General features: G+C 42.2%; 1 protein-coding gene across 1 annotated transcript in view; it reads left to right on the top strand.

The window, feature by feature from the left end:
* Positions 1-18,364, top strand: part of GTDC1 (glycosyltransferase-like domain containing 1) — a gene marked incomplete at its 5' end in the record, with an annotated part of 103,636 nt that overhangs the window by 70,794 nt on the left and 14,478 nt on the right. Inside the window, one exon of the mRNA XM_009868979.1 lies at positions 4,474-4,839. Coding sequence (XP_009867281.1) covers positions 4,474-4,839 — 366 coding nt within the window. The remainder of the gene's footprint in view (positions 1-4,473; positions 4,840-18,364) is intronic.

Genomic DNA, 18,364 nt, shown 5'->3' with positions numbered 1-18,364 from the left:
TAAAGGTCACCTAGTCCAAACCCGTGCCATGGGCAGGGACATCTCCCGCTGGATCAGGTTGCTCAGAACCCCATCAAGCCAGACCTTGAATATTTCCAGGGATGGGGCTTCTACCACCTCTTTGGGCAACCCGTGCCAGTGTCTCACCACCCTCATTGTAAAAAAATTTCTTCCTTATATCTTATTTTTTTAAGCCTCTGTCTGCTCCTTCCCCATCTCTGCTAGTCCATAACCAGCCTCTCTGAGGTTGTATCTTGTCAAATTTAGACGAAGATCAAAGGAAAACTCTGCTGATCTTTGTGGGAGTAGACACTGCCTCCAAATAAAACACTGGAGCCGTTGTTTTTTATATTTTTTTCAAGGTTATAGACTTCTGGGTGGTGATGTAGAAGTTCTGCCAGCTCTTGGTGGTTATAAATGACAGAGATCTGGGCAGTTACTGTCTGGAGAGATGACTCTGTCTGGACGGTGACAAGAAAGAAGAATTAACATGAGTCTGGAAGAGGGAAAAATAGAATAGCTAGAGTAAAAATGTTCTGGAGAAAATGTAAACACAAAAAATGTGCTAACTAGACATTGTCTTTCTCCAGCACGCTTTTGGGAAATGCACACGACCAGGTTTAGAAGATTTCATGTTGTTATTAGTTTATTTTCAGGTCATTTATTTAAGTGTCATAAAGAACATTAGCTCGTGGTTAGGGACTACAATATCCACTATATCATTCCAATCATGTGGACAAGTTTATACTGCACATGATTTACAATGGCCTTTCCGCGGTTAAAATTGTTATATTCAGGTACTAGGTTTTATACGTGGTTATATTTAGTGGAATCCAAGTGGCTGAACGCGGGGATGTCTTCCAATCGAAGTCCAAAAAACTAATGCTTTTACACGAACACCGTGGGTTGCAGCAAGAGCTGTTTATGGCTCTTTGCCTATGTCCTTTATCATGTCTCCACTGTTGTTAGTAAAATATACAGAACTACTTTATGCCAAAACAATGGAAGTTAATGCAGATAACTTGTTCCAAAGTTAACCATCAAATAAATCTTCTCTCTTTTTTCTTTTTCTCTCGACTGTTAAGTGAAATGGCGTTCTAAAACTTCTAAAAATTGTCAAGATGATAAATACTGTGTGTGTAATACAAGTAAATACCACGGAATTGATTGCACACACATGTCTTAAATAAAGGATATTAAATAGTTTATTCCAGAGAGAGATCGGTGAAGTTTCACCTAATATTACCAGAAATTCTGCAGCAGTGGATCTGATTTATAAGGGCTAGAAACTAAGAAAACCTCTTCAGAAACAGAAATGGTGTGTTGAGTGGGTGATTGACCGGGAGATTAAAGACAAGCAGGGGGGTTGCAGCCTGCCTAGGTAGTCCGACCTCTCAGGCGTCGAGCGGTTCTTCTTAACGGCAACAGTTTTTTCAAAATCTATTGGTTAGATTTGGTTTGGCAAATCAGTCCTCTCAGTTCAGTCACTGCTTGGTGGTTTAGGGCAAGTCTCTATTTCTCCTTCGGCTTTTCCCATGTGTAAATGTATAGAAGTGTTCTCACAAGGATGTGCCTGTACTGCAGAGGAGCCACCACCAGTCACTTTTAGGACTGTAATTCAGCTTAGACTGTCAAAATGCCAATTTAACTGTTTAAGAGCATATATGGATGGAATTTATGCTCTTAGGCTCTGAGAATCCAAGGGTGACTAAGTCGCTGAGATGGGAACGGTTTAACTCGTTTAGGAACCTGTCTTGTTTGTCGCAGAGGTAACGGGTTTGGATGAGGCTGTTAAACATGATAGAACTTTTTTTCTGGTTGTGTCTACAGGGCGGCTCCAATGAGTGCCGGCGAGCTGTGGGAAAAGGTAGATCTCATGGGCGATTCGGTCGTTGGCTTGAAAATGCAGCTTAGTGTAGATAAACATGAAAATAACACGCCAAGAGATGGCAAGCCAACTCAAAGAATCCACATTACATGGAGCCGTTCTGGAGCGTAGTGACTTAGGAAAGGAGATTTAGGGGTTTGAAGAAAAATCCTCAAAGCAATTAGTCAAGAGTACAACCGTGGTAAAGCTCACATGGCACGTGCGTGTTCTTATTTTGGTGGTGATTTTGATGAAAAAGGGTCTGTTTGCATTTAAAGGTGCTCCGTTGCGGCCTGAAGTGGATGATTCTGGTGTTCAGGAATATTTGTTTTTGACAAAGAGGGATGGGAGCGGTTTGCTCACAGCCCAGAAATGAGCTGTGATGGAGTAAAACTGAAGAACTGTGGAGGAGATTGATAAAGTAGAGCAAGTGTTGGCTTTAGTAAACAGTTCAATAAACAAGCTAAAGCGCGTCAACATTCAGAAATTAAAAGGAAGCGGAAAGTGTAAATGTCTGTGATTATCTGGGAGAACCACAGTCACACTGAAAGGTGTGTACGTAAATAACATGGCTCAGCAGCAGAGTTCAGAGGGTTGTGATCGGCGGCACAGAGTCAAGTTGGAGGTCTGTGGCCAGTGGTGTTCCCCAGGGATCAGTGCTGGGTCCAATTTTGTTCAATATCTTCATCAATGACCTGGATGAGGAGACAGAGTGCACCCTCAGCAAGTTTGCTGATGATATGAAGCCGGGAGGGGTGGCTGACACCCAGGAAGGCTGTGCTGCCATCCAACAAGATCTGGACAGGCTGGAGAGCTGGGCAAAGGGGAACCTCATGAAGCTCAGTAAGTGTAGAGTCCTGTATCTGGGGAGGAATAACACCAGGCACCAGGACAGATTAGTGGACGTCCTACCAGAAGGAAGCCCCGTGGAGAAAGTCCTTGGAGTCCTCGTGGGCAGTGAGTTGTCCCTGGGACAGCAACATGCCCTTGTGGGATCCTGGGGGGCATTAAGAAAAGTGTGTCCAGCAGGGCTAGGGAGGTTCTCCTGCCCCTCTGCTCTGCCCTGGGGAGACCACACCTGGAATAATGTGTCCAGTTTTAGGCTCCCCAATTCAAGAGAGACAGGGACCTACTGGAGAGAGTCCAGCGGAGAGCTACGAGGGTGATCAAGGGACTAAACATCTCTCCCATGAAGAGAAACTGAGAACTGGGGCTGTTTAGCCTTGAAAGGAGACGGCTGAGAGGGGACCTTATTAATGTCCATAAATATCTGAGGGTTGGGAGTCAAGAGAAAGGTGCCAGACTCTTTACGGTGGTGCCCAGCACTAGAACAAGGAATAACGGGTTTAAGTTAGAACGTAGGAAGTTCCACCTCAACATGAGGAGAAACTTCTTGGCTGTGCGGGTGCCGGAGCCCTGGCCCTGGCTGCCCAGAGAGGGTGTGGAGTCTCCTGCTCTAGAGACTTTCAAACCCACCTGGATGCGTTCCTGTGTGGCTGCCCTGGGTGACCCTGCTCTGGCAGGGGGTTGGACTAGAAGATCTCTAGAGGTCCTTTCCAACCCCCAACATTCTGTGATTCTGTGTGAGTAAATTAACTTGGGGTACAGACAGGCATTTCAAGTGAGGATCCCAAGGTGGCTGGGCAGGTAGTCCTCTCTGGGTTAATTTGGAAGAGCCATGTTTGAATGAAGGAGCTTCACTCGAGTGTTTCCTGAGCGAGGACCATAATTCATCACTACTTTAAATCAAGTATTAGAATTAGATCTGCATACAATATTACATTTCATATATTACAGAAATGAGTTAATTGGTCTCAAATGCATCATGCTGTTGGGAAGGATTTTCTGCAGCATGGACCTCAGATGTTACAGCCTGCGCTGCCTGATACTGTCTGTGGTACCTCAGGAAGGTCATGAGCAGCTCTGCCTCACTTTTCCCGTCTTAGTGGTCATTACTCACACCTGTGAAAAAAACATGGGAGTGATTGCTTTTATCTTATGAATGCATACACAATTCACTCCTTTTCTTCTAGGTATGTTTGGGGATTTTTTTTTCCCCTTAATATGTGATTTTATTTTTTTTTCAGTTGGTCATTGTAGAAATCGGGCAAGAATACTTGAGTAAGAATACCCACCCCATCGTGGTAGACATTTGACCCATGTTGTTAAACACAGACTAGACTCACTGCTGCATTGAGCATTTGCTGCCAATCTTAGCTGTAGTCCTGGGAAAAAATGTGAACACTTTTGTGGCAGAATTGCCTTTTTGCTTCCCAAATGTGTTTGCTTTATTTTATTTTAGCAGGCAAATAGTTTTGTTCTTGCTGTTGATGCACATGCCATCGTGTTAGCAGTGAGGTGGTTCAGTGGAAACCTTTGGCCTCTCAGCCAGTGAAGCTTTTATTTTATTTTGCAGGTACCATATTCACTAAAATATATGCAAGTTGCATCACTTACTGAAGGCTGGCAGAGTTGTTGGGTTGGATGTAAAATATCAACCACATTTTGTCTTCTCACTTGCTATTAATTAATTAACAGTTACAAGGTGAAACTGAAATCTAGCAGAAATGCAGCATAGATTTTTTTTTTCTTCTTTTTCCTAACAGATTCATGCCAGAACATAAGCTTGCCGATTTAGAGAAGGTAGTTGGTGTTAGAAGAAATGGAGATGCTTGTCAACTGGAGGCTCTGCCTGGCCAGCAGAAGAGCAGCGCTATAATGAAAAGCAGCAACGTGCATTGCAAGTCTGGACTTTGTGAAGCCCAGCCTGGACTTTGTACCACCCAGCACGAGGGGCTGCCATCCCCAATAACAGCACCAGCAAGCTCGAGTGAGTCTGAAGCGTCAGAAAGTACAAATCCACGTCAAGAAGAAGAAGAAGATACGCGACATCTGACTTTTAACCTCTCTAATATCTTGAGTGGCTGGGACTATCAGCAAAGACCTTTACACATCGCCTGGCCTCACAGGTGGTAAGTGGTGAACAAATCCAAATACTGTACTTTTCAAAGAGTCGTGAGTTTGGTTGGATCCCTTTTTTTATGACTTACAATTTCCTAAACGCATACCGGCACTGCACACACGCGTAGAGGCAAAGACACGTCACGTTAACGGTTAGACTCGATGACCATAAAGATCTCTTCCAACGTTAATGGTTCTGTGATGACTGACATTTGATTATTCAAAATAATTTGTTTGAATATACATACTTCAGTAACGAGACGCTTCACCATCACTATTAATGATTCCTCTTTTTTGCCCAAGAAAAAGATACCCCTGCTGCCAAAACGTAAAGTGTAATTCTGGTAACTCTTTTTGTTTAAAGCAAACCACACATGACGATTAATGTTATTAATGTTATTTAAATTATCTTAATTACTGTAATGGAAGTGATTAAGTGTGAACATACGTGGTGACACTGGACAGCTGATGTTAACCTGCTGCCTGCATTTTAAAAAACACCCTTTCAGTGTTACATAAATAGAAAGCCTGTTGGAATGTATTAACAGGGAAACAATATTTCTCCAGCTGCCGGCACAAATACCTGATCTCTGAATCCTTCTCTGAACGGCCGAAAATCTACCATGCCACATAATCGCTAAAAACGTCTAAACTTTAGCTTGACTCCTACATAAATTAGGATTTAAAGAGGTAAAATGTCCTGATAATCTTCCGGTATTGGGCACGAACATTTTAATCTAGTTTTTTATTCCTCGCGGTTTGTTTAATCTGCATGTGGCCTGATTAGAGTTCACTTCATCCACAGATTATGGTCTGTTTATTGCGGAGATGCTGGGTCGATCAGTAGGTCAGATTTTCCGAGAGCAACTGTTTTCAGGTGAAGCAATAAGTACACCGCACCGACGGGGCAAATCGCCTTTGCAGGGGATTTGACTTCCAGCACATTAAAACTCCAGAAGCTCTCCCAGATGATCTGCAGCATCTGGTACCTAAAGGGATTTTCATCTTTGACTCTAAATGTCTGAACAGAAAATTTTCGGGCTTGGAAGTTGATGTGGAATCTGTCTTTGGATTTGTTTAATCAACTTCACACTTCCGACACGAGCCTTTCTCGGGGAGCCACGTTTCTTTTTAATCATGTTTCCCTGCTACCGCCGGCGTGCTCTGTGTTCTCGTAGGTTATTTGAAAATTTACTGCGTCGGAGGGAGAGATGCTGCCTCTTTTCATTTGGTGTGGAAAGTATAGGAAGCTTAGCGTCATTTTTATTTTTCAAAGAATTTTATCCCCCTTCCCTTAAGACCACATTTTAAAAATGCGTATTTTTAAGATGGCCAGATTAAAAAAAAAAAAATTTTATGATGCTGAGCTGGGGTGGTTTACTTTTTTTCCTACGTTATTTTCTGAATGCTAACCTGAATTGTTCCAAATGTTGCATTCAAAAAGAGCAAGGGAAAACAAGATATTTTCCATTTTATTCAGTAGCTTGCATAAAACAGCACAAAGCTAAGTAATAAAATCAACAATATTAAATTGAATAATTCCTTTCTTTTCTGTGTATATTTTTTGCTTTAATTTAATTTAATTGCCTAAAGTTAGTTGCTTAAAGAGATGCAGCATTGTGTTTGTGCACATACTTATTGTTAAAGCTAAATTCTTTTTAATTTGGAGAAGAGAGAAGGAAAAAAAGCCGCATCAGCAAGAGCAAATGCCAAAATATAAAAGTAACACATTCATCCTTACGGGTAATATAGTAGAACATTGGAAACTTGGAGGTTGCCAGACACACAGCTAACATTAGGGCTAATTTTGAAAATCTAGCGTGCAGTCAATTTTACTGATGCCTGGGGACATACAAGGTAGAAGCTGACAAGAGAACTAATTTTGTTTGGGTTATTTACTGCTATGCATCATCCATGGGTTCCCGCCTGACACGCAGCTATATGAAGGGGAATATTATCACGCACTAAAAATTTATGTTGACATTCGATATTTGTTCAATATGTCAGCAGTATTACTTTCATAATCAAAAGAGTAAGAAAAAGAGAAAAGCACTTTATGCTCATATAGATATATCTTTTTAATAACAGTCTATAAGGTTAATATAGTTTACCTTTGAGAGTATACAATGAAAACAAGCAGGGTTAGCAGGGAAAATGACAGAAAGCATCAGCCCGAGCTGTTTGTTTGCCATTACCTAAGCGAGCCATGTCAGCTCTCTGGCCCGCATCTGATAGCTATTTGTTGTACAGAGAGCACAGCATAAAAAAAAAAAAAAAGAAAAAAAAAAAGGAGGGGGAAAAAAAATATCAAACTCTTAATACTATTGTGTGCCCATAACCATCTGTCACTGCTAGCCTGGAGATGAGAGGAAGATTACGAGGAATAAACACTGAGCCGCTGAGCATTGGTAAAGCCTTCGGGCAAAAAACTCTTGTGGGGACATCAAAGACATTCTAATTCCAAGGCAGTCAAGGATTACAGTGTGTAACCTGTGCTGACAACAGATAAATGACTGGCAATATTGTGCCAGAGCTGTTGGGTCCTGCATGGAGTACTGATGATGATGATGATGATGATGTTATCTTGCAGAATGGACTCTGCTGGGATAATTTTATGATAAAACACTTTTTTCAAATGCCACTGGGTCCAGGCAGGCATTTACTAGCTACGGGGGCAGCAATCAGTTTCTTCAAAATTTAGTGTTCTAAGCCCATTAGAGTTCCAGCGCAGCAAGGCTCTCGATGGAAATGGAAAGCGCCTGCCTTCGTCTGAGGATGCTGCATGCAAATCTGCCGGGCTGAACTCCTACCCTTTAGTGTTAGCATGCTTTAGCCACTGATTTATGTAAATTTAAGCCTTTTAAATATAAAAAAAAACCCAACCAACAAAAACCCAACAACAAACCGCAGTTTGCTTTTAATGGAGGAATATGAATTAGAAAATTAAGACTTCATTTTAGCATTCGCCGAAGGGATGAGCATCCCTGGGCAGGGTGGCCTAGGTGAAGGGAAGCAGCCCTGTCGCCAAAAAAATCAGCTTTATTAGAGACAAACGTGTCGCGTGCCTTATTCAGGCAGTTAAAAGCATCCCCTTCTTAGGCCTAGCACGAGGCTCTTCATTGAGAGGACTAATTTTAGCCAAGTGTCGTAATGTTGCGAGGGGGTTTTTTGTGTGTAAAACATTGGCAGTGGCGTCCTGCTTGTCTTCCAGCACGAAGCGCTCACAGATATTGTCCCGTCCAATAATGCTTAACGACCGTTGTCTACCCTGATGATTTACATGTGGTTTTCATTCCGAGGAGGGGGGGGGGGGGAAAGAGGAAAAGGAAAAAATTTTCTATTTTTTTTTTAAAATATGTCTCCATTCGCCTTCACCTAACAAAAAAATCCTGTTAAAAAGAAATAATTAAATATATCTTTGTGAAGTCGGGCTGTTGTTACCGAAAACCTCTCGAATCGACCGCCAGCACCCAAAAATACACCGTTAGCCCCGACAGCTGTCCCGCTGAGCCGATCCATTGCAGACCCTGCCCGCTCGGCAATGCATCAAGATCCAAAGCGACGTTCTCCAGCGGGCACGTGCTCCCTTTAAATCAGCGTTAAAGACGTCTTTGCATGAGAACGGGCCCTTCAACGCGTTCCCTGCCCCTTCTCTCCATCGCCCCTGAATCCGAGCCGGCCGAGAATTACAGTCAACATCCTCTGCCGGCAGCAGATAAATAACTGATGGTCTTTTAGTGGAGTTGCTAGGTTCTCCGCAGAGTAATTTGTTTCCTCCTTTCTCACCAAGTCTTTAATGTTTTGTTACAAACATCTATTGCCGGGTGCTGCTAATAGAAGTGACTTACGGCCAAGGATCTGGTTGAAAGGCTGCTTTCCGAGGGGTTTCCGAGCTGCTTTCTTGCAAGGGGCAGTGCCGGGGAATTGTTTTATCCCCTCTGTGCAAATGGGCTGCACTGGAAACGGAGAGTAAGGTTCTGGCGATCGATGGAACAAGTTGGCGCTTCTGATCAGAACTTTGTAGTGTCCTCCAGGTTTTCATGGCAAGGGAATTAAATGTCCATTTGGTGAAGGATGAGTATATTAAGGAGATGACACTGACCAGTGTGGCAAGATCCTCCTCTACTCCCAAAAAGCTATTTATACAGGTGCATTACATGTATAAAACAGTTGCATGCGTATATTTTTCCCTCTCAGTGCCCCCCGATGAGGCCACAGACACTTGCCAAAGCTATTTTTACTGTACTTGGGGTGCACCAGCACGTTCCTCGGCTCTATCCCCTGTGAGGACAGGCTGAGAGAGTTGGGGTTATTCAGCCTGGAGAAGAGAAGGCTCTGGGGAGACCTTATCACTGCCTGCCAGTGCCTGAAGGGGCGACAGGAAAGCTGGGGAGGGACTCTTGATAGGGGAGTGTAGTGATAGGACAAGGGTAACGGTTTCAAACTGAAAGAGGGTAGATTTTGATTAGATATTAGGAAGAAGTTCTTTATTTCAAGGGTGGTGAGGCACTGGAACAAGTTGCCCAGAGAAGTTGTGGCAGCCCCCTCCCTGGCAGTGTCCAAGGCCAGGTCGGATGGGACTTGGAGCAACCTGATCTGGTGGGAGGTGTCCCTGCCCATGGCAGGGGGTTGGAATGAGATGGTCTTTAAGGTCCCTTCCAACCCAAACCGTTCTAGGGTTCTATAATTTCTGCATGTTGGCGTGACAGCGGGTGTATGAAGCTGCAAACCCTCTGTGGCCCAACCACAGTCGCATCACCCAGATGGCACATGTGATTTTATTATGAGATTGGAGCCTCTTTACTTCTCTCTTGCACGGAGAAGACCTATCGTGCTTCTTTTGACTCAGGACATTCACCCGAGCATTACGGTTTTTTATTTTTTCCCCTGTGTGCACTGTATCATCTCGACTGTTAAAGACTTGATAAGAGAAAGTTGTCAGAAATCAGTTCTTCCTCCCCTAATTGTACTGGCTTGATAAAAGATCACATGGGGAATCAGCGAGAATTTACACACGCGTGCAAACCTATAGCCCTATCAATTCACGTGGAGGATCAGATAAGGCTGTCATCTCGTGTCTGAGTGTACCAACGTGTGACAAGAGCATGAGGAAGGACGTGGGGCAGGAGATACAGGAGCAGGAGGAACGACAGTAGAAGTCAGAAGAAAAAACCCAATCTAGATTGCAAAAATTATCTGGAGGTATCTTGTCTAATGGAGAGGGGTGCATGCAGAGATAGCGCTGTGAGGTTTGACTGCTTTTCATATAGAGGCTCACAGAGTCCAAGAGCTGAAGAAATGATTTCGTGAAGGAATGGTCGTTGTGTCTTCGCTGTGTGCTGTACCGGCACGGGGCTGCCCGCCTTGGGGACCTGATCCCCTTCACTCAACAGCATGTCTGTGGTTGGTTGGAGCTTGGAGCAACCTAATGTACTTGAAGACTAATGTGCTTTTACTGCAGGGGATTAGACTAGGTGAACTTTAAGGGTCCCTTCCAGCCCAAACCGCTCTATGAAAGGACTTGTCCCAGGTAGTGCAGCCCCTGTTGTGCCTTCTGTGATGGGGCAGCACTTCATCAGTGAGCCGAGCACAAGCTTTGAAGGAAAGGAGCCTGGAAAAGCTTTTTTTTTTTAATATTAGTGCCTTATTCCTCTTCATCTGGGCAGTACAGTGCAGAATTAGAGTTGCAGAACAGAGTTACAGAATACAGAATTACAGTACAGAATAGAGTTACTGTTTGCCTTTGAGTTATAAATTCAAAATTATTTAATATGGAGACATTTGAGAATACAGTGATTCTATATCTAAGTCCTATTTTTCTCATGCTGACTAACATTTTTGGGCCGAAGTTTATCCATCAAGATGCAGATATGGCAAGATAGTAAAGGACGAAAGAGTAGGTGCTTCACCTAGAAACAACTTTTGAGTACCCATAAATGCTGTTAGCCTCAACAGGCATCCTCAATGTTGTAAATAGCATGCAGAGATCATGGAGAAGAAAGGGCCCTGGTTGACTTCTCTCTGCTGGTGGCCACTTGTAGAACATGGTATAAGGAAGGCAAAGGTTGTGTGTTGTCAAAGGAAAAGGAGCTTTCCTATTTCAGGGAGATCATAGCTCGTACAGTTGATGAAATACTCTAAGGAGTTGAGAACTAAAAGTTAACTGGAAGGGCAGTTTGGAAGTACCTGTTCTTTGGTTGTTCATTCAGTCTAACCTTGAAATTCCTTCCCACGGCCAGGGATTTGGGGTGTTGAACCCTTCTGGTGAGAGATGCACCATTCCTTGATAGCTGTATTTAAGAGCTTGTGGAAATGTTCAGCATGTAATGAAGGCTTCTTAACTACGACATTTCTCCTGCTGTAATGCACATCACAGCATCATTTTTTCTATCTTTCTGGCAGAATGTTTTCTCAACAGGCTGTAAGAAGTTGATAGTCCAGAGGAGAAAACATCTCTAATTTTGATAATGGCAAACAAAGATACTTTGTGTTACCTCTCTATTCTTCAGCTGAAAAGCCGAATATGATTTTAGGTAGTTTCTTATATTTATTGTATGGACAGAGCCTACAGAAAGTATTCCAAGAGCCATAATTGCCCTTAGAAACCTCTCTTCAGTTCCCTGGATGTGGGTAACTAGAGATTCAGAGAAACTCCCCTGTGGTCAGGAACTAAACATGAACCTCTCAGTTTTGAAAATGTTAAAACAAATGTTTCATCCTGTGATAGAACCACAGAACTTAAGTGAGGGCTGTGACACACTCCCCTGCGAGGTGCTGAGAGACCTCAGTCGTGCATCACCACCACACGAAGAGCACCAGGGTCTTCCTCCTCCCAAACCTTATGGAACGTCAGAAATATTTGTGCTGCCTGCGCCTGTATACGTTTTGCCTTTTAATAAAAACCTTGAATCAGTCAAACAGATGGATTCAGGATCTGCTCCTAGAAGTAGAGAAACTGAGGCAGAAAGTGAGTTCCCACCTGTTACCACCAGATCATGTTGGAGATGCTTTGGTGTCGCCCCCGGTTCCTGTGGCTTTTCCCATGCAAGAATCAGGTCACTGCCTCCCTGGCACAGGGAGGAGCAATGGCACCTACTTTTAAATCAGGTACTTAAATTTTCGCCAGCAGGTACATCTGTTGAGCTGAAAACTGAGTGGATTTCTTGAGCTTTCCAGAAGATCGCGCATCTGCCCATCGTATCAGTGGAGTCCCAGAGGGTTGGGAAGGTGCTTGGGTGTGAGTGGTATTTATTTTTTCTGTGGTGACTTCGATTGCCCAGGCTCTTGATTAACGGCCGAAGCTGTTTGCATGCTAACGGAGAGGGGAACTACCTCAGAAGTACAAAGAGCGAAAATATGTTGTGATCTGCTCTCACTCAGATGTGTAACTCAGATGCGTGCTTCAAATTGCATTCCCGCAGTTGAGGGAAAGCATTTCTTTTACCCTGATTTTACCCTCTTTTTTTTTTAATGCCTTTTTTTCATTAATGTAGATATGTTTTCGAGATGGGAAACAAATGTTTCTTTTAATTACGGTTATATGTAGTTAATTTTCTTTTTTTTGTAAAAATCTCAGTGTGAAAGGCAGTTCCCTTTTAAAAAGGGCGGGAGGGTGAAAGAAAAAAAGTGATACAGCTGATGTTCGTGTTGCCTTAGCAACAGATTTATTTATTAGGGTCTGAAATGACATGAGTTAATATACCACATACCTGCTGATCGGCAAAGTCTCCTATTTCAGCTCCAGTTGACAATTAAGTCCTGGACAGCTACAGCCAGGGGTTAATGTTACTCATTAGGAGAACTAGGTCATTACTGGGAAATCAAGGCACTTAAGGCAGCATGGATAAAATACAAAATTCAACATCTCAAGGAGTGAGGGGTTTTATGTTAATTAACCTTATTTTCCTTTCATTAAAAAAAATCTTTCATATATACATATGACAGTGGATCAATTAATTGAAGAAGAAAAGACAAAAAGTAAGCTGTAGTTTACTTTCCTCCCCTAGTTGTCTTCATTTCCTTTGGAAGGGTTTCATTATTTTATGGAAAATTCTTATGTCTATATGATGAGTAAAAAGGGTATTAAAATTAAGAAGGGAATCATCATGGAAATCAGCTTTACCACAAGGGAATGAGCAAATAAAAGCCTTGGAAATGAAAATAAATAAGCTTTGCTAATACCTCACCTAAGGAGCAGAATATAAGCCCATCAGAGCTTGGAGATATTTAGAGGTACTTCTTTGCTTCTTTATTAAGCAGTTACATAGTTATTTGACCTTCAGAAACCGAAACTTTGGAGAAGTAATTCAAGTTGTTGGTAAATACTCTATTTACAGAAAGCTGATCAGCAGCGTCGCCGACAGTAACTCCCGTAGTTAGTAATTGGCTCCTGATTTCCAGGAAAATTAAATATATTCTCTGGAAGTTTTATTAAGATATCTGAGTGGGGGTTTTAACTTGATAAGTCACGAGTGATTTAATAAAGCTCTCCTGAAAGCCTTTATTTACTAACTTTTAGCAGACTTCATTGTGATACTGGGGAACTTAATAGGCTGAAAAAGAATCGTATTAAAATAATACTTATTTTTTCACTCGCTGCTTCCCCAGATACAGTTAGTTCTTTCACTTCTACTAAGCATGTAGTAAACCATTGTGCCAGATCGTAAGAGCAGTGTTAACTATAACAAAAGCAAAATTCAAGCCCCGTGACTGGTTTCCTGCTCCAGGGTTTTGCAGTGTGATCTACCTGTTTTCTTAAATATAAGAAAAAAGTTAAATAACATCAAGATTTTGCTTAAAGCATCACATGCAGAAACTCCTCCTTCATGTCCTCTGTGCTCTCTGGGCTCTCGCAGAGCAGCCACTTCAGTGATGCCCTCTGAAGCTGTGGTTGGAAAAAAGATTTGGAAGTAATACAAGACTACAGCTGCATCACCGGGATGGGTGAAGATGATTAAGTTTGGAATAGGTGTTTCACAGTTTGCCATAAAAGCTCCAGTAAGCTTCGCCTTGCCTTTTTCCCTGATGGGAAGCTCGTTTCATGGTGTCTTTCTTCTCCAGTACGTTGCTCCACCTGTTGCTACCAAAGCAATCCTTTTCTGCTCTATTCACCCAGCCTGGTCTTGGTCTTTCTCTTTCAAACCTCTTCCTTCTGTCTTTGCCAGGCTCCGTTCCTCAGACATCTCCTCATACATAGTCTCCTTTTGCAGCGAATTTGTCTCACTCTTCTCTAGTTTCTCAACCTTTTTCTCCATCATTTCACTCTTTGCCTGTGCAAGGGACCTTCTACAACACATTGGTCCCTGTTTTCTCCAGAGCCCCGTTGTCCAACGTGCGTTGTCTTCTTGGTTTGTTTTACTGGTTTTGCGTTTTCCCCCTTATGAACTGATCTTCTGTGTATCATTTCCCCAGCTCCTTTATTTCTTCAACTCTGTTTTTTTTGCCACGCTATTCTTGCATAGCTGGTCATGCCGATCAGATCTTACTTGTCCCCTTTGATTTTTTTCGGGTCCATATGTAAGAGTTTTAGTCAAACTCTGCATTCAAACCAGTTTATTATTCTCCAAAATTGAGTCATTTTATCCTGAGTCCAGTAAAGGAATCACTGAAAGCGAAGAGCAGATCTGTATTCTGTTGAGAAGTTAGGTCCTCCCTGGGCTTTAGCAGCCTGAGCTGCGATACTGGGGCTGTCTTGCTCAGCTTTAGCCTAAGGTGTGCTCAGGACACGTGGACCGTTCAGAGACCAGGCACAAAAAGAAATTCCTCAAAGGCTTGGCTGCGTTTTTAGGAAGGCTTCCAACGCATGCAAGAAAAAGCGTATCTTTGACTCAAAGTCAAACAAATCCAAAGATTCCATTCTTACTCAAAACCAAAAAGGGGTTCTAATACTTATTTGAAATTTAATATATGCAAGATATGGTTTGCGGTTTTACTGGGTAGTATTGGGTGGTGGTTTTTTTTAAATCTTGGTTTCTGGATGTTTTAGAAAACTGTAGGCAGATTTTCTTCTAGAAGATTATAGTCCCCGATAACCTCAGTCTGGGGAAAAATCATAAACAAGGACGGAAGAGGTTTTGTCATAAGAAGTCCCAGGCAAATATAGCAGATGGTGCCAGCAGCCTCCTTTGCAGTTCACAGCACCTTTGACCAAAGCGTGTGAATACCCCCCAAGAGACAAAACTCAAATATTTCTTAAGCAAATGATCTAATATTCTTCCTCATTTTCACCAACAATACAGGGGTTATGTTTCTTCCTTCAGAGGTGATGGTAATTAGTTTCTTCTTCGGACCATGCTGCAGCTCTTCGACTCTCTTCTCCCTCTTCTCCCTTTCCTTTCTTCTCCTCTCTCACTTTCCTTTTCTCAATGTTTTCATTCTTTTTTCTTTCCCTTCCCTCTGTCCTCAGATCTCTGTTTTTTCTCGATAACGTTTGTGCAAAAACACTGGTTCAATGAAAGGAGTGGATGCCTCATTCTGAAAGTGGTGAGATTTGTTGTTATTTCAGTTGTGACAAATAACGAGTTTCAAGCCTTGGTCTTGGTGCCGAGAAAGTTCCTGTTTAGGAGCTTCATCCTGGGAGACGACAGCTTCACAAGTCCAAAAGGATGGTTTATGGTAGGTACCTGAGCTAATTCCTCTCAGGGTATTACTCAGTAAGAACCAGGACTGGGATTTTGACCCCGGCAGCACATCTGGTGGTGTTTTGCAGCTGCAGGTGGGTGATGTGAGTCCACTGTGGAAGTCACCGAGGGTTTCTCCTGGTGGGATTGCCATTCCCAGCCAAATATGTAGTAATGCAGCCTTTATGGAGTAACTTACGCTTGATTCTGCTTTTGTTCTTCCACGGAACCACCTGAGTAGATTTTTATCCGCTTTTATCATATTCCTACACATCCATTATTACCATGACACGTTTTTTTTATAGTATGTTGAATTACAATAGGATGCATTGTGTATGGTTATCAAAGCTGTCAGGGTCACTCAGATTATTTTGTCTTGCCTCACAACTACAGGAAACCATTTGTTATGTTACCTTTGGAACAAAAAAGGAAGTTAATTTTAATGTATTTTTAAAAGAAACTATTTGGGGGTAGTCCGTAACAGTTACTGGGTTGGGTTGTAAAATCGAGTAAATTGTTTTTTATCTGAATCCTATATGAGGTTCTCTAAGCTGGAGTGAAAGAAGTGAAAAGGCATCTGAATAGAAACGCATTGATTTTTACACCAAGGTAACTGAGACCAAACGCCGGTCTTTGTCTTCAGAGGTTAATCTCTCTTTAGGAAATAAGCAGGAGGCTCAATGACTGATGCTGGTCCTGAGGTTCCTTTGGTTAGAGAATGCGCAATATTTTATTTTGAGTTTTTTCTTCGTGAATTGTGAGGGGAGAAGAGGAAGAAGAATCTAAACAATAAACTCCCAAGGTTCTTTTATTTTTTTTATTTATGAATCTCTTCCAGATAACACAAGATAGGAGAAAATGCTTTTTCTAGCGTAAAGCAAAATGCCACCCATTTTTCTCAGGCCAGCAATTTGAAAAAATCGGAAGGTAAAATACACACTCCTGACTGTAAATATGTCATGGGCTATAATAGAAAATAAAACACTGCATTTGCCAGTCATGTTTGGCTGCTTTTTGCCTCCCTAGTGCCATTTTTTTAATTCCTTGGCTTGCAGAGGTATTTTGCAAGTGCAGGCAGTGATCGGGACCTTCTTTGCTTGTAGGACCTCCAAATTGCCAGCTAAAATTTATTCTGTAAGATGCTTTTTTTCAGTGACACTTATGCAAAAACATTTTCTTCTACTTGACTCCATTTTCTATTAACTGAGGGGGTATTAGATACTGTGGTAACTTTTGATGCTGATGATGCCAGACAGTGTTTAGAGGCACAATTACAGCAAAGATATTTTGTAAGCGTATCAACTGAAGAAGAAAACTCATTGGACTTAACTACATATTTACACTCTACCTCTGCCTCATACTGGAAATGTAAAAAGATGGAAAAATACTGTGATAAATTGAATAAATGGAAAGCAATTAACTTCTCCTTCATGTTTGCATTTTCATAGATATTTCTTTCCCCCTCCCCTTTTTACTTTCTAATAGCTCTTTCCTGGCAGTAATATTTCCTCTTTTGCAGTTATCATGAGCATTGTTACCAGAAATTTGGTATTAGAATTTTAATTTTTTGTCCTTTTTTTTTTCCCGAATCTTACTATAGAAAGTGTATATTCAAGTCTTTCGATTTAGCAAAGTCCTCTATCCTCCACGAGAACAATTACTAGACTGCGTTTAATTTGACGTGCTGAATAGGCTTGTAACATGAGCCTTCTTGCTTTAAGAAGAATATTATCCTCCTGAAGTATTTACTGACTCCGATCCTCACCACATTTCTGTAAATGAAGGCTCCTGTAAGACTGTACCCTGCAAATGGGGAAACCTGGGCAGAGCTGTCTCATGGGAAATCAGTGTCAAGAAAAAAACAGAACTCTGCAATCCTCTGTTTTGAAGGCCAGGCTTATTGTTTTTTTGTGACTACACTGCTACTTTGTAGCATTATTAGATTATACTAAACCTATATGCAGATGTTGCTCAGTTCGAGATTTAACGTGAAATACCAAAGTGCTGGACAGGAAATGGTATAAGGCGGTGGAAAAAAAAAAATCTTGTGATGCTGTTCTTAAAAAATCCCTGATATTGTTCTTTACAAAAATCCCTGATATTGTTTAGGTCTGACCTGAAATGGAGCCCCGTTTTCAGTTTGGCAGAGCGTGCGTGCAAAGACCACGCCGTTTGTTGATGGGGTGCTGTTCTCTTCTTGAGAACGCCCTGGACAGATACAGGGTCAGCAGGAGGCTGATGTCATGTGAGTCTCCTTATCAGCCCTTGACATCCTTCATCACCCTCCCCAAGCCTGCTCCCTATCAGTCAAAACCGTAAAGAACTTTCACGTTCCTGCCGTTATCACCCAAGCCAAGAACGTTACCGGGATAAAGGCACCTTCCAGCTCCTGGCTCTGGGTGCGATAGAGGTGCACATCTCCCCTCTCTCAGCACCAGGGACTGCCCAGGCTTTTCTTCACCTTTAACCTTTCAAAAACCTTTTGAAATTTTTTTTTTTTTCCCCGAGGGATTTTGCAGGTGTTCCTGCCTTTGCATCCCTGGTGCTTTTGTTCTCCAACCTGACAGCACCGTGTGTCCCCGCTATCGCCGCCACGAGCCTTTGCTCTTTTTATTCCCTTCCTCTTCACTTCTCCTCCATTAATTGCCCCACAGTCTTATTTTTGCTTCCTAATTTATATCTCTACCAGGTTTTTTTCTGGCCTTTTCTCTACCACTGACAGCACTCTCAAACGCTCTCTGCAGCTTCTATCTCCGAGTCTGATTTTTCTGTACTCTTTCATTTTTTGCAAGCTTATGCCTTTTGTTTCCTCTCTACCATTTATCCTGTTCTCCTCCCTGGCTTTGAATATGCCATCCCTTTTTTATTTTTCAGCTGGAATATTTGAGGTTTTTTTCCTCTTCTTGTGATTCTCTTT

Source organism: Apaloderma vittatum, unplaced genomic scaffold (assembly GCF_000703405.1).
Source record: "Apaloderma vittatum isolate BGI_N311 unplaced genomic scaffold, ASM70340v1 scaffold10030, whole genome shotgun sequence".
In the NCBI taxonomy this organism is placed as follows: Eukaryota; Metazoa; Chordata; class Aves; order Trogoniformes; family Trogonidae; genus Apaloderma; species Apaloderma vittatum.
This window is presented reverse-complemented; position numbering and strand designations above follow the sequence as displayed.